This window comes from Ischnura elegans, chromosome 8 (genome assembly GCF_921293095.1).
Source record: "Ischnura elegans chromosome 8, ioIscEleg1.1, whole genome shotgun sequence".
Classification (NCBI taxonomy): Eukaryota; Metazoa; Arthropoda; class Insecta; order Odonata; family Coenagrionidae; genus Ischnura; species Ischnura elegans.
The window spans coordinates 89,410,583-89,425,651 of record NC_060253.1 but is presented as its reverse complement, the minus strand read 5'-3'; the positions used below and the strand labels follow the sequence as shown (position 1 = coordinate 89,425,651).

Below are 15,069 nucleotides of genomic sequence, written 5' to 3'. Positions count from 1 at the left end.
GTCGTAGCCAGGGGGTGCGGGGGTGCGCCCCCCATCCCCGCCTCCCCCGGAAATATGAAAGTACAATCATTTTCCTTCATAAGAGAAAACAAAACATTGTAAAATCATGAATTTAAAAAAATATTTATGAAACAAATTAAGTATTTTCGAATATAAAAAGTGTTAAAATTACTTTAAAGCCATTACATTGTACCCTGTTTTAAAAAAATTTCACCCGTGGATTTGGACCCCCCCCACAACGAAATTCTTGGCTACGCCATTGACTCCGGCCGGGGTTGCCAGCCCGCCGTCAGGCCCGACGAACGAAGGGTTGTCGTGAGAATAATTGATTTAATTATTCTGTCAAAGTTGACAGTTGAAACTTATTTCTCTCTATTATTCAATTCGCACCGAGACACTGCGATTGACAGATACTCCAGACGACGGTATTGCCGACTCCCTTCATTTTTATACTGATGGTAGCGCAAAGCTATAACCTTTGTTCACGCGTTATATTCTGTTTTTGAGGCAATGATAATATTTGACCATTTTTAACCATGAAAAATTGATAATGAATGATTATCTGAGTCGGTGTATTAACTTATGCTATCTTTTTTAATGTGTGATACTACGCTTTACGTCAAGTCACGGAACCGAAGCGCCATGTTTTAATTAATTTCAATGTAATAAATCAATCTTAAAAATCGCATTTATTATATTTAGACATCAAATACCAAGCTCTTTTTTCACATCAGTTGCTATTTCCTCAAATCAGGTATCAGACCAGTACATACTACCCGGTACTATGATTCCACTTCGTCGGATTCTGATGGCTCTTCCGTCGCTGATTTTGAGCCCTTGACGTCAGGTAATTTTTCTCATTCAATATTGTTAGTAGTTATATTTAATGTCTTTTCATTTGACATAATATTATTTTATGCCCGAAAAATATTATTTTTCAACACATGATCATTTTCATGCTCAGTTTTTACAATATTTATTTCCCAGAAATATGCCTATTTCTCTTTTCCATTTATTATGTTACGTACTTAATCCCTAAATAAAGTATGCATAGAATAATATATTTTTAATTTCGTTTTAAGGTGTCCCTCCAAAAAAGCGTGGTAGGCCGTGCAAACGGAAGAGAGGTAGGCCGAAAACTTCCAGTCTCACTCGCTCACAACAAAGCAATGTAGCATCTAAGAAGTATGCCTCTAATAACCCCGTTCCACATCGAGAGGCTGTTAAGCGACATAGGGCACAGCATCCAGAAATCCAAAGGGCAGCGTCACAGCGATATCAGGCGGCCAATCCGGAGGTTCATAGACAGGCCGAGCAGCGTTACGTAGAGGCAAACCCTGATGCTCGCACTGAGGCCTCTCAGCGATATAATGTAGCTAACCCTGAAATACACCGGGAGGCCAACAACCGTTTTTACAGGAATGTGAACACCCGTGTCCGCAACTTAATACGAGGGTATGCCGGTCCAGCGTTGTCACACGTATTGTGCCTAGGAAATCTTCCTGGCGAAGCTCTAGAGCATATACCATCCCTCGGACTGCAAGTTGAGTCCTTAAGGTCAGAAATGATTTTCCGTTGTCCGTCCTGTAGGGCCGCACTCTTCCTTGAGGAATCTAAAAGGGCTAAATGGTGCTGTGGGGGCGGGGATTACGTAGTGAATGCTTTACCACAACTTGAGGCTCCTTTTTATTCCGATAATTATTTTCTTAAAAACGCGCGGGCTTTCAACAACTTTTTTGCTTTTTCCGCTTTGGGGGTTAGTGGTAAATTTCAAAATCCCGACGCAGGTGTTGCCTTTGTAAAGATTCAGGGTAGGATTTACCACCGCGTATTCGATTTGAGCTGGAAAGGGGAGAAAAATAATATGGCGTTATACGTAGAGGACCCGCAGGAGCGACTCAGGTTGGCGAGGGAAATAGAATTGAGGCAGGACGTGGTCAATGACGTCATGGAATACCTAGGTCAGGTCAACCGCCTAATTGCAGACCTGCGGAATCTAAATAATCATGTCTCCGAGTCGGCGCACTTGGTTTTTAAACAGACCTCAAGGAGGACCGATGGACCGATAATTGGAGATGCACCCGCGACGAATGAGATAGCTGGCATCTTGAGCACAAATTTCGAGTATCATCCGCATCAGGTCGTTGTATGGAAAAAAGGAGAGGCGAAACCCCATCAGGTACATTATTTGAGTGAGACGTACGAGGCGTTGCAGTATCCTCTTATATTCCCACATGCGTCATCCGGATGGTCACCCGACCTGCGCGATCGTACGGGTAATAAAATAACTCAGGTTAAATATTATAGGAAACTTCTCCTCTCAGAGCCAAGATTCACGTTTTTGCGTCGGCTTTCTCAGGAGTATTTCGTAGACATGTGGTGCCGCGCAGAAGAGGCGCGTCTGCAATACGTTAAGCATAATCAGCGTAACATTTTGAGAATCGCCTCGAGACAGGAGCTGGACGAGTCAATTGCCGCTGAGGGAGACATTGTGCCAGGGAAGGTGTACCTGCCGTCGACGTTCACCAACAGTCCGCGCTACATGCAGATACGTTATCTTGATGCAATGGCGCTGGTTTCGAGGAAAGGGAAACCCAGTTTTTTTCTTACCGTTACCTGTAATCCGTCCTGGGTCGAAATTAAAAATAGCCTAAACCCGGGTGAGAATGCCGTGGATCGGCCAGATTTATGCGTGAGAGTGTTTCAGGAGAAGCTTCGTAAACTTCTCAATGGCATTAGGAACGGCGTTATTTTCGGGGAGCTAATTTACATTCTTTACGTGATAGAGTTTCAGAAGCGTGGCCTTCCCCACGCACACATCGCTTTTCGAGTCGCCGGAGGAGGCCCCACGCAATCAGATGAGATAGATTCTTTTGTTAGGGCCACCATTCCACCGAGAGAGGAGGCGAATGGCCGACTTCACACGTTGGTCCTTCAGAACATGGTACACGGACCATGCGGCATTAATAACCCGAATGCACCGTGCATGGACAGGGAAACCGGGAAATGCTCGAAGCGGTACCCACGGTCGGCAAACGAAGTCACTCACGCCGACCGGAGAGGGTTCATTCTTTACCGTAGACCTTGCGATAGGACCGTCGAGATGGGAAGGAACCGGGTCGTCACGGATGAGTGGATCGTTCCTTACAATCCTGCCGTTCTCCTCCTAATGGAATGCCACTGTAACCTCGAAGTGGCCACGAGTCAAAGAGTAGTCAAGTATTTGTTTAAATATATTAACAAGGGACCGGACCGCGCGAGAGTAGCGATCGTAGAGGACCAGACGATGGACGAAGTTGAAAACTACGCCAACCTCCGATACATCAGTGCCTGCGAGGCCTTATGGCGTATATTAGAATATGACGTCAGTTGCCGGGAACCGACCGTGTTAAATTTACCAATCCATCTCCCTCAGCAGGATAACGTTATATTCCGCCCAGGACAGGAGAGGGAGGCGCTTCAGAGGAGCAAATCCAAGTTGACGTTGTATTTGAATAGGCCGGAAGATCCAGAATTCACGCCGTTGACGTTAATAGATTTTTACGAACAGTACGTAGTGGATACGACCGCTAAGCCAGGGAGCATTCCTTTCGACGATGGTAATCATTTTATTCATAAGCGACAGCGTGGGAGCAACGTAGCTCGACTTAGGTGGCTCTCCCCCACGCTGGGGGAATTGTTTTTTCTGAGAATGCTCCTGGCGCGATTCCCGTGTAGGAGTTACGAGGAGTTGCGCACCGTAGACGCCGTTACCTACGGATCTTTTCAAGAAGCGGCAATGGCAAGAGGGTTGCTCGACGAACTAGACGAATACGGACACGCGCTAGAAGAGGCTGCGACTTTTAAGACGGGAAGAGCCCTGCGACAACTCTTCTTCGCCGTAATTATGTTTGGTGCTCCCGCAGCCGTTCTTTGGGAAAGATTCAAGGGCCCCCTGAGCGAGGACTACACGGGACGTTTAGACGAAAGAGCGGCCTATCATCACGCCCTATGCGATATAGATCACATGCTTCGTCCTCACGGAAGATGTTTGAGGGACATGGGTCTTCCTGAGGTCGAAGACGTAACTACGGAAGTCGGTCGAGAAGAGGTACGATGGAATCCCGAGGACGCCGCCAGGGCAGTTGAGGAGTGGCGTCCCAAGCTGACCGAGGAACAGCTTAGCGTTGTCGACGCCGTAATCACCGCCGTTAGGAATGGTCAGATGAGGGATAGAGTATTTTTTATTGACGGGCCAAGCGGGACGGGGAAAACCGTGGTTTTAAATCACCTGACGGCTAGGATGCGTGCAGAGGGCGCCATCGTGTTATGTACAGCCTCAACGGGAATAGCTGCTTTGAATCACCAAGGGGGTATCACCGCGCATTCAATGTTTCAATTACCGCTAGACACGGACGACCCGAATGCACCGTGCGGCATTACCGGAGGGAGCCAGAGGGCCGATCTCATACGTAGGGCTTCGCTAATCATTTGGGATGAGGCGCCCATGTCACACAAAAACACAATAAACATTCTCGACCGATCATTGAGGGATATTTGTCAGGTGGAAGCGGCGTTCGGGGGGAAAGTTGTAGTGCTAGCCGGCGATTTCAGACAAATACCGCCTATTATTCCTGATGGGTCAAAGGCCGACATAATCGACGCTTCCCTTAAGTCATCCGTATTATGGCCTATGATTATTAAGAAAAAACTCCGTTCCATTCTTCGCTCTCGAGACGATCGTGCGTACTCGAAGTTCGTTCTTGCTGTCGGGGAAGATAGAGTCCCAACCGTAGCCATGGGGGAATATCTAACTATTCCTCTCGGTAGTATTTCATTCACAACATCATTGCAGGAGCTTATAGATTTCGTGTATCCCGCTGATGTTTTAAGTAATCCAGCCCTATGCTGTAACCGCGCCATTCTGTCGGGGACTAATCATAACATCTCGGAAATAAATAGATTCGTATTGGACATGATACCGGGAGAAATTGTTCGCCTGTGCAGCGCCGATAGCACACCACCGTGCGCGGGGGCGGTGGATAACACATTAATACATACCGACGTTCTCAACGCTATAAGTCACTCGGGTGTCCCTGATCACATTTTAGAGTTGAAGGTTGGCTGCGTGGCCATATTGATTAGAAACATCAGCTTCGAAGATCGTTTAGTTAACGGGACGAAAGTTATCGTAGAAAAAATATCCCGGCGATTCATTGAAGCTAGAATTCCGAATGCGACAGACACTGTAATGATCCCTAGAATACCTTTTAAATTTGCCGTTTCAAATTCAGGGATAGAAATGATCCGTAAACAATTTCCTTTAAAAGTGGCGTACGGAGTCACTATAAATAAGTCTCAAGGCCAGACCCTGGAAAAAGTAGGCGTCGATTTGAGGAGTGATGTATTTTCTCACGGTCAGTTGTACGTTGCTCTAGGCCGCGTTAGATCAGTGAACGACGTGAAAGTCTTAGTAACCGAAAACAGAGTAAGTAATGACAGGGCCCACACAATTAATATCGTTATGAAAGAACTATTAGATACATGAACACGATCGTTACGTTTGTCCGGGAAAAACATGTAATTTTTGAAAAAGTTCACTCAAATAGAAACAAAACAGCGACGCTAACATTTTATGGTCACGGTGACTATTTCCTCGCGTAATTCACGGTTTAAAAATGCTTTTAACAGAAATAATATAGAATTCAAGTAATCGGGAACCGGTGTCCAATGAAGGCGTCGCAGTAAATGAATGCCAATGAAAATTTATTCATTCCTGGCAAAGACCAAAGTAGCATTGTTTTCTCCCATGGGAAATAGTATATAGCCTTGGGAAGGTCTCGAAGAGCAGAAGACAGAAGTAAAAATTTTTGTTATTGAAGAAAGAACATTGAAAGAGTGCCCTCATTTTGCCCGCATCATCCTCGAAGATTTAGTACGAGAAAAAGAAGACCATCCACCTGCGTATTCACTATCCGAATCCATAAACATGCGCTTCGCTGAGTTGTGTAGGATTGCTACGAGAAGTACGAGAATGCCTTCCATGTCTACGCTTTGAGGTGCTTAGGGTGACCTTATCCTCGCTCGAAAGAGTTGGTCACCAAGAAGATTGTAGAGTAGGGACATGTGAAGGCCGAGTACTGGCCATAGGGATAGGGTTTGTGGTGACCCTACTTGCCTTCCATATTAATCGTTCTATATTTTACGGAGACCCATTAGGACGCTGTGAACGGCTGGTCTCCGGCGTAGGGGGGAGAAGGCACCACGGGTGTTTCCACCGCAGAGAGAGAGAGGTATCCAAGAAGATTGAAGACTAGGGAAATGGGGGGGATTAGTTTCGTAATTCGTAGGTAGAAACAGTAGTCGTTTTAATTTTAAAAAATACAAAAACCCAAAAAAATGAAAAAACTAAAATACAAAAATAGTATATTAATATTTTAGTATTGCATGTTGTTTGATCAAAATGAACTTTGTTTTTCCATCACATTATTTCATTATTTCCGTATAACTTCGAAAACTTCGAAGTTCCGCATGACTGGAGGTCATTTTTTTTAACACACTATGAAGAAATAGTGATTAATGCATGTTATGGAAAACAGAAACCAAAATCAAAATTATATTCAAACCGGTATTATGGAAAATTAATAATTGTAGAGTAGAAAATATATTAGTACACCATATGATGTATGTCGACTCTCTAATAAGAAGCACCTAGCATGATATATTATTGCATGGGCTCCAAGAGGAGATTCTTTGGAGTACGGTGTTATTAATTTTATTTACATTATATCAACTTACTTATCCCCGGTACGACTTAAGTAATATGATTTTGACATTAACTGAAATGCGTGGAAGTTCCGCATTGCTGGTGGGGAATGCATATTTATTCAGAGCAAGAATGATTATTATTTTATGCATGTAATAAAAAAGGAAAAAAATTAAAATTTCTTGCACAGGACTGTGGAGTTGTGTTATCATGTGGATGAGTAAAGAATTCTGCTGCAATATTTGATTGTATCTATCTTATCATGAATGTTAATCAGCAAAGTATTTTTAGGGTAATTGGGCCTGTCTCGAAGGCCTCTTAATTATGGTGGCAGTAGGGCGTCAATGATTGGGGATCCTGTCAGTTGGTGAAACAGAAGGGGTCCGCAATCATTGGCGCGATGGACCGGCCATCGGTATTCATATTCATTTGTTTGAATGCTGGAAACGGGTTCCTAACGAGCTGTTTGTGGTACCTCACGGGTCAGCATGGAAAACCACAGTTAACCGAAAGAATTTCTAATGAAGAAGCAGGATCAATCTAAACAATTTTAAATTTATTGGTACTACCGGTTTCGCTGGTACCAATATATTTAAAATTGTGAAAATTGCTCCTTCTCCTTCATTGTGTTCCGTTTCCACTCCATTTTGCCTAATACTTAAGATTATATTCGAAAGATATTCTGTCTAAAAAAACCGAACTCGATCGTAGTACATAGAATCTGGAAGCTATATAATGTATTCAGGTCTTACTATTTTTGCCATTTCTCACATGAGATAGTTCTACTTGAAACACATCCTTAAATATATTCGTGTCCGAACTCCCATAAACAATGAATTACTACGAAATGGAGCCTTTCAACATTTTCAGCGTGTCATGCGATACACATTCACCTTTTTCTACCCGTTTCGGTGACTTTTTATGAGAATACTTGAATGGCTTATGGACTCAATACTAGATCTCATATGACACTACCATGTCCAAATACCCTTTACACACCTGCTTGATATATTCAAGCATTATCGACTCGTTAACGTCCCTATAATAGCTGCAAACTAATTCACTGATTGTGTGATTGATACAAATTAGTAGCCCAAACTGTGATATGTGTGGGTATATGGAATATTGGACGTAAAAATAAAAAAAAATTCATCGGGAGGAAAAATCTGAAAAGTTGAAAAAGTCGATTAGTTTTCGAGATATATCGACTTGAATTAACATGAGAGCCTTATGGGACTAAAACTTTTTCGCTTTTTTAATGTATTTTTAAATATGTGAGGAACATGAGATTCCCTTGAAGTAAACTAGATTTTTTGGTTGATTTTTTGGTGTGGTTGTCAATGCGATGAATTAATATTTAGTATTTTTTATGATTTTTTGAAAGTGCCCCATGCTTTTCTTATGGCACTACGTTAGGATTTTTTTTGACCAACTTGCAATCATCACAGGACAAATTCCTTGAAACGCAAGATACTAGATTTTTTGGTTGATTTTTTGGCTATCTCGAAATTTTCATATATCGAAACAATTCCGAGGAATAAACGATTTCGACTTTCCATTGTAGAGGTGGTCGAATTTTCAATCTTGGATTTCGGCGTTGAGACATGTGCCATATGAAAATTTGGAATCTTTAAGAAAAACCGTTAGAGGGTTCTCCGAACCCTCACGTTTGAGCTTACTTTCGCCGTAACCCTCTTGGTTAATTCATAATTAAATTCCGAAAAATGTCCTGCAAGCGAAAAATCATTGTCGCCATTTTTTTGTGGAGCATGCAATCTTGAATATCTTAGCAACCGTTTAAGCTAGAGGAATGAAATTTTCAGAGTAATAATATTATTAAAATAGTCAACTTTTGCAATGATGACCATTCCGCTCGATCGATTCATGTGCGAGTTATATCGATACGAATCTCCTTGGATACGCTTTAATCGCTAATAACTTTTTTATTAATCAAGTGTTGAACATGAATGTCTTACAAAATACGACTGAAAATGTCATTCATCCGACAAAAGTTAAATCAGGCGAATCAATTGATTAGACTCGAAGTTATGATCGATACAAGGTTGTATTCGATTGAGCCATTTTTTGGGCTTATTTACATAGTTACGGAGATAAAAATTTTAACAATATGTAAGGAAAAAAATGAATTATGCGCACACATAAATTATTTAGATGAATTATGTTTCCTAATGAAGATACATCGATTTGAATTTATATCTTTTTGTATTAGGCCCCCGTAAGAAATACACGCATCCCGTCCAATTACGTCACCAATATAAGAACATAGGCTAAATTTTGAAAGCGGGGATATTAGAGAAGGCAGGGATAAGGGAGTGACCATAGAAGGGATATCAATAGGATTGCGGATTTTACAGTACAGATGTCAGCAGTGTCTAAAGTACGATTCGATTAGTATAGCAAATACGCAAATTGGCATAACTTGATAAGTGTGTACGTTGGACCAATGAAACTTGGTAAACAGGTACATCTTGGTATTCCTCATGATACTCTATGGTAGTATGTTTTGTATTCAGTCTCACGTTCGATATATATCGAATCTACTTTTTCTTAAAATATATCGAATTGCTATAACATGTAGGATTTAACATTCAAGGACATAGTTTACTAGGGATTGAATAGTAGATACCCATAGACTGGATTTAAAACCAATAGCATTGCGGATTTTACAGTACAGATGTCAGTATGATCGAAAAATCGATACGATTATTATAGCAAATACGTAAATGGGCATAACATCCATAGATTTACCGTTGGATCAATGAAATTTGGTGATTGGGTACATATTGGTATTCCTCACGATGCCCAATGAAAATTTGTTTTGTACGTAGTCTCACATTCGATATATATCGAATCTACTTTTTCTTAAAATGTATCGAATTGCTATAACATGTAGGATTTTACATCCAAGGACATAATTTACTAGGGATTAAATAGTAGATACCCATTGACTGGATTTTAAACCAATAGCTTTGCGGATTTTACAGTACAGATGTCAGTATGATCGAAAAATCGATTCGATTATTATAGCAAATACGTAAATGAGCATAACTTCCATAGATTTACCGTTGGATCAATGAAATTTGGTGATTGGGTACATATTGGTATTCCTTACGATGCCCAATGAAAATTTATTTTGTAAGTAGTCTCACATTCGATATATATCGAATCTACTTTATCTTAAAATATATCGAATTGCTATAACATGTAGGATTTTACATCCAAGGACATAGTTGACTAAGGATTAAATAGTAGATACCCATTGACTGGATTTAAAACCAATAGCCTTGCGGATTTTACAGTACAGATGTAAGTATGATCGAAAAATCGATTCGATTATTTTAAAGCAAATACGTAAATGGGCATAACTTCAATAGATTTACCGTTGGATCAATGAAATTTGGTGAATGGGTACATATTGGTATTCCTCACAATGCCCAATGAAAATTTGTTCTGTACGTAGTCTCACATTCGATATATATCGAATCTCCTTTTTCTTAAAGTATATCGAATTGCTATAACATGTAGGATTTTACATCCACAGGCATAGTTGACCAGGTATTAAATAGTAGATACCCATAGACTGAAAATTAAACCAATGGGATTCCGGAATTAACCGTACAGATGTCAGTATGATCGAAAAATCGATTCGATTATTATAGCATATACACAAATTGGTATAACTTGAAAAGTATATCCGTTGGACCAATGAAATTTGGCGAATGTGCACATCTTGGTAATCATCACACTGCCCAACAGAAATATGCTTTGTATGTTGTCTAACGTGCGATATATATCGAAAATGCTTTTTCTTCTAATATATCGAACCGCTATAACATATAGGATTTTACTTCCAAGGGCATAGTTGGCCAGGTATTGTATAGTAGACACACAGACTGAAAATTAAACCAATAGCCATGCGGATTTTACAGTACAGATGGCAGTGTAATCGCAAGATCGATTCGATTATTCTATCAAATACGCAAATTTGCAAAACTTGATTAGTTTATACGTTGGTCCAATGAAATTTGGCAAATGGGTACATCTTGGTATTCCTCACAATGCCCAAATGAAACATATTTTGTGTATAGTCTCACGTTCGGTATTAATCGAATCTACTTTTTCTTAAAATATATCGTATTGCTATAACATATAGGATTTTACATCCAAGGACATAGTTGACCAATATAATTATGTGGAAGATAGCCATAGACTGTAAGTTAAATCAATAGCATTGCGGATTCAACGATACAAATGCCAGTATAATCGAAGAATGGATTCGATTATTATAACAAATACATAACATTGGCACAAGTTGAATAGTATATCCGTTGGACCAATTAAATTTGGTGCTTGGTACATCTTGGTATTCCTCACAATTCCCAAAGGTAATATGTTTTGCATGTAGTCTCACGATTGATGCATATCGAATATGCTTTTTCTTAAAATATATCGAATCGTTATAACATAGGATTTTGCATGCACGTACATAGTCGACCAGGAATTTTAGTGTTGATGATCAAAGATTGGAATAAATCAATCGGATTGCGTATTTTCAATGCACGTGTCAGTATACTTAATAATTCGATACGATTATGATATAAAATATGCCAAATCTTTTTTTCAAAATGGAATATCTTGAGAATAACTATTTTTTAAGACCAAAGAAATTAGAGGAATCGTTACAATTCAGTATTTTACAAACTGCATTATGGATATTCGTTTTGCAAGTGGAATATCTTTATATATTTATCTAAAGAATCTGCGTTGTATTTTCAAGAGTGGCTTATCACAATGCTTATGAACTTTAACAGTGGAAAAATAACCACATAATCAACACTCTCTTGAAATTTTTAAAACCTTATTCCCATTATGTGTCAATGGTTAACTTAATGGATCAAAGAACCAATTATCCGTCAAATAAAATCACATTGAAAATAACAATTATTTCTAACAGTGAAAAATTTAGTTCCTTACCCTTTCAAAAAACGGCGGGGAAATTTTTGAATATTAAACCACTTATGGGCACATGACTCGAAAATATGTGACACAACTATGTTTCCACCCCCCCTAATTACCCGCTTGATGAATTCAAGCGCCCAATCGACTCGTTATATATTTAAAGCTGGAAATTCATTAAAATTGCGTGATTGACCATAATTAGCAGCCCAAACTACCGGGCCGATCGAGCTGAGTTTTATTGTGGTAAAACTAAAAAAATATTCATCGGGAGAAAAAATCTGAAAATGCCAAAAAGTGCGATACTTTTCGAGATATATCGATCTACTTTAACATGGGCTCTTATGGAAAAAAAATAAATTCGCGATATGACCCACTTTAAATCGCCGCACGCGGACGAGATCCAAATGGGAAACATTAGTTTTTTGGCCGATTTTTTTGGCATGGGTTAGAAGCTTCCAAGTCGAGCCGATTTCGAGATATCGATTTACACGCGACCTTATGTGATTTCGATTTGAGAGCTGGCGAACGAAACTTAAGCTATGTAGCTCGCGAAGTTGTTGGCACAAGCCTAACTATTCGTTAGACTTTGGGTTTTCTTTTTTAATTAGGTATCGTAATAGTTAATGACTTATTTCATTTTGAAATTTTCCCAAATTATTTTTTTGGCTTCCCGGCGATCGCCGCCATTCCTCCCCGCCAAACGGCAAGTGGTCGGACTCGGTAAGAAAAACTCGCATCGCCTTATAGGAGGGAGCATGGCAGTAGACATTGGGAACTTGCATTGGGTATGTATACGGAGATTCTTAACCAAAGACCACGGTCCATTTTTCGAAATGCGTTTTTCTATTGTTTCCAAATTAATATCTGCTATCTCATGAATATGGATATGCATATGAATACAGGATGGGTAGGACCATTGGCTCTTAGGGTCCCCTATGCCGCCATTGAAAATAGCAAATGAACATAACTCTGTTGGTGTTTAGGATAGACAAATGAAAGTTGGCAAAACGGTACATCTTGGTATTCTCCATACAGCAATGTTTAAATGACTACTGTTGGTGAGTTAACTTTCGATATATATCGAATCTACGTTTTCTTGAATATTATCGAAGGCTAATAACTTTTTGGATTATCCATCGCTTGAGATGGTTGTGCCAGCATAACATGAAGAATGACATACTAATGGAATATAACCCAATAGAAATGCGTATTTCAGAGTACCGGTGTCAGTTTAATCGAATGTTCGATTCGATTATTTTACCAAATACGTAAATTGGAATAACTTGGTAAGTATGTTTGTTAGGCCAACGAAATTTGGTAAACTGATGCATCTTGGTATTACTCACAACCTGTTGTGTAAATATGTTTGCTATGTAGTCACACAATCGATATATATCGAATCTGCGTTTTCTTAAAATATATCGAATTGCTATAATACATAGGATTTAACATCTACGGGCAAAGTTGAGAAGGAATATTATTGTGTATGACCATAGAAGGTAATTTGAATAAGTACCTTTGCGCATTTTACTCAACAGGTGTCAGTATAATCGAGAGTTCGATTCGATTATTATAGGAAATACGAATATTTGTATAACTTAATAAGTAATACTGTTAGACCAATGAAATTTAGTGAATTGATACATCTTGGTATTACACATAATGCATTGTGTAAATATGTTTACTATGTAGTCTTATATTCGATATATATCGAATCTGCGTTTTCTTAAAATATATCGAATTGCTATAATACATAGGATTTAACATCTACGGGCAAAGTTGAGGAGGAATATTATAGCGTAAGACCACAGAAGGTTAATTAAATCAGTAGCATTGCGCATTTTACTGTACAGGTGTCAGTATAATCGAAAATTCGATTCGATTATTATAGCAAATACGAATATTGGTATAACTTAATAAGTATTACAGTTATACCAATGAAATTTAGTGAATTGATACATATTGGTATTACACATAATGCATTGTGTAAATATGTTTACTATGTTGTCTCATATTCGATATATATCGAATCTGCGTTTTCTTAAAATATATCGAATTGCTATAATACGAGGGATGTAACATCCACGGGCAAAGTTTAGGGAGAATATTACAGTGTAAGACCACAGAAGGTTATTTGAATCAGTAGCCTAGCGCATTTTACTGTACAGGTGTCGGTATTATCGAAATTTCGATTCGATTATTATACCAAATAAGTAAATTGGCAATTCTTGACATGTATTTATCGTAAACCAACCAAATTTGGTAAATAAGTACATTTTAGTATTCCTCATGATGTACTTTGAGAATAGGTACTGTATGTAGTCTAAAATTTGATATATATCGAATCTGCTTTTTCTTAAAATACATCGAATTGCTAAATCACATAGGATTTAACACCCACGGGGAGAGTTGAGTAGGAAATATGTAGTCGATGAGCAAAGAATTGAATTTTTAACACTAGCAATGCACATTTCACTTTACAGGTGTAAGTTTAATCGAAAGTTCGATTCGATTATTATACCAAATAAGTATATTGGCATAACTTGATAAGTATTTTTGTTACAGCAACGAAATTTGGTAAATGAGTACATCTTGGTATTCCTCATGATGTACAGTGAGAATACGTACGGTATGTAGTCTCACATTCGATATATATCGAATCTGCGTTTTCTAAATATATATCGAATTGATATACCACATAGGATTTAACATCCACGGGGAAAGTTGAGTAGGAAATATGTAGTGGATGACTAGAGAATCAAATTTGAATGAATATAATTGCGCATTTCACTTTACAGGTGTCAATTTAATCGAAAGTTCGGTTCGATTATTATACCAAATAAGTAAATTGGCATAACTTGATAAGTATTTTCGTTACACCAACGAAATTCGGTAAATGAGTACATCTTGGTAATCCTCTTGACGTACATTGAGAATAGTTACTGTATGTAGTTTCACATTCGATATATATCGAATCTGCGTTTTCTTAAAATATATCGAATTGCTATAACACATAGGATTTAATACCTACGGGCAAAGTTGAGGCTGGATTTTGTTGTGGATGACAATAGAATTAATTCTGAATGATTTCAATTGCGAATTTTATCTTACAAGCGTCCGCATAATCGAAATTCCGATTCGATTATTATAAGAAATACGAATATTGACATAACTTGATAAGCATTTTAGGTATATGAATTAAATTTGGTTAATGGGTATATGTTGGTAGTCCCCATAACGCACGGGGGAAATATGCTTCTTATGAAGTCTCACATTCGATATATATCGTTTATGCGTTTCCGTAAAATATATCGAATTGCAATACCACATAGAATTTAGCAACA

The 15,069-nt window shown here is 38.9% G+C and overlaps 1 protein-coding gene across 1 annotated transcript in view; it reads left to right on the top strand.

The window, feature by feature from the left end:
- Nucleotides 1–1,864: 1,864 nt before the first annotated feature.
- Nucleotides 1,865–15,069, top strand: part of LOC124164452 — a 43,040-nt gene continuing 29,835 nt past the window's right edge. Inside the window, exon 1 of the mRNA XM_046541777.1 lies at nt 1,865–4,653. Within this exon, the coding sequence (XP_046397733.1) occupies nt 1,865–4,653 (2,789 nt within the window). The remainder of the gene's footprint in view (nt 4,654–15,069) is intronic.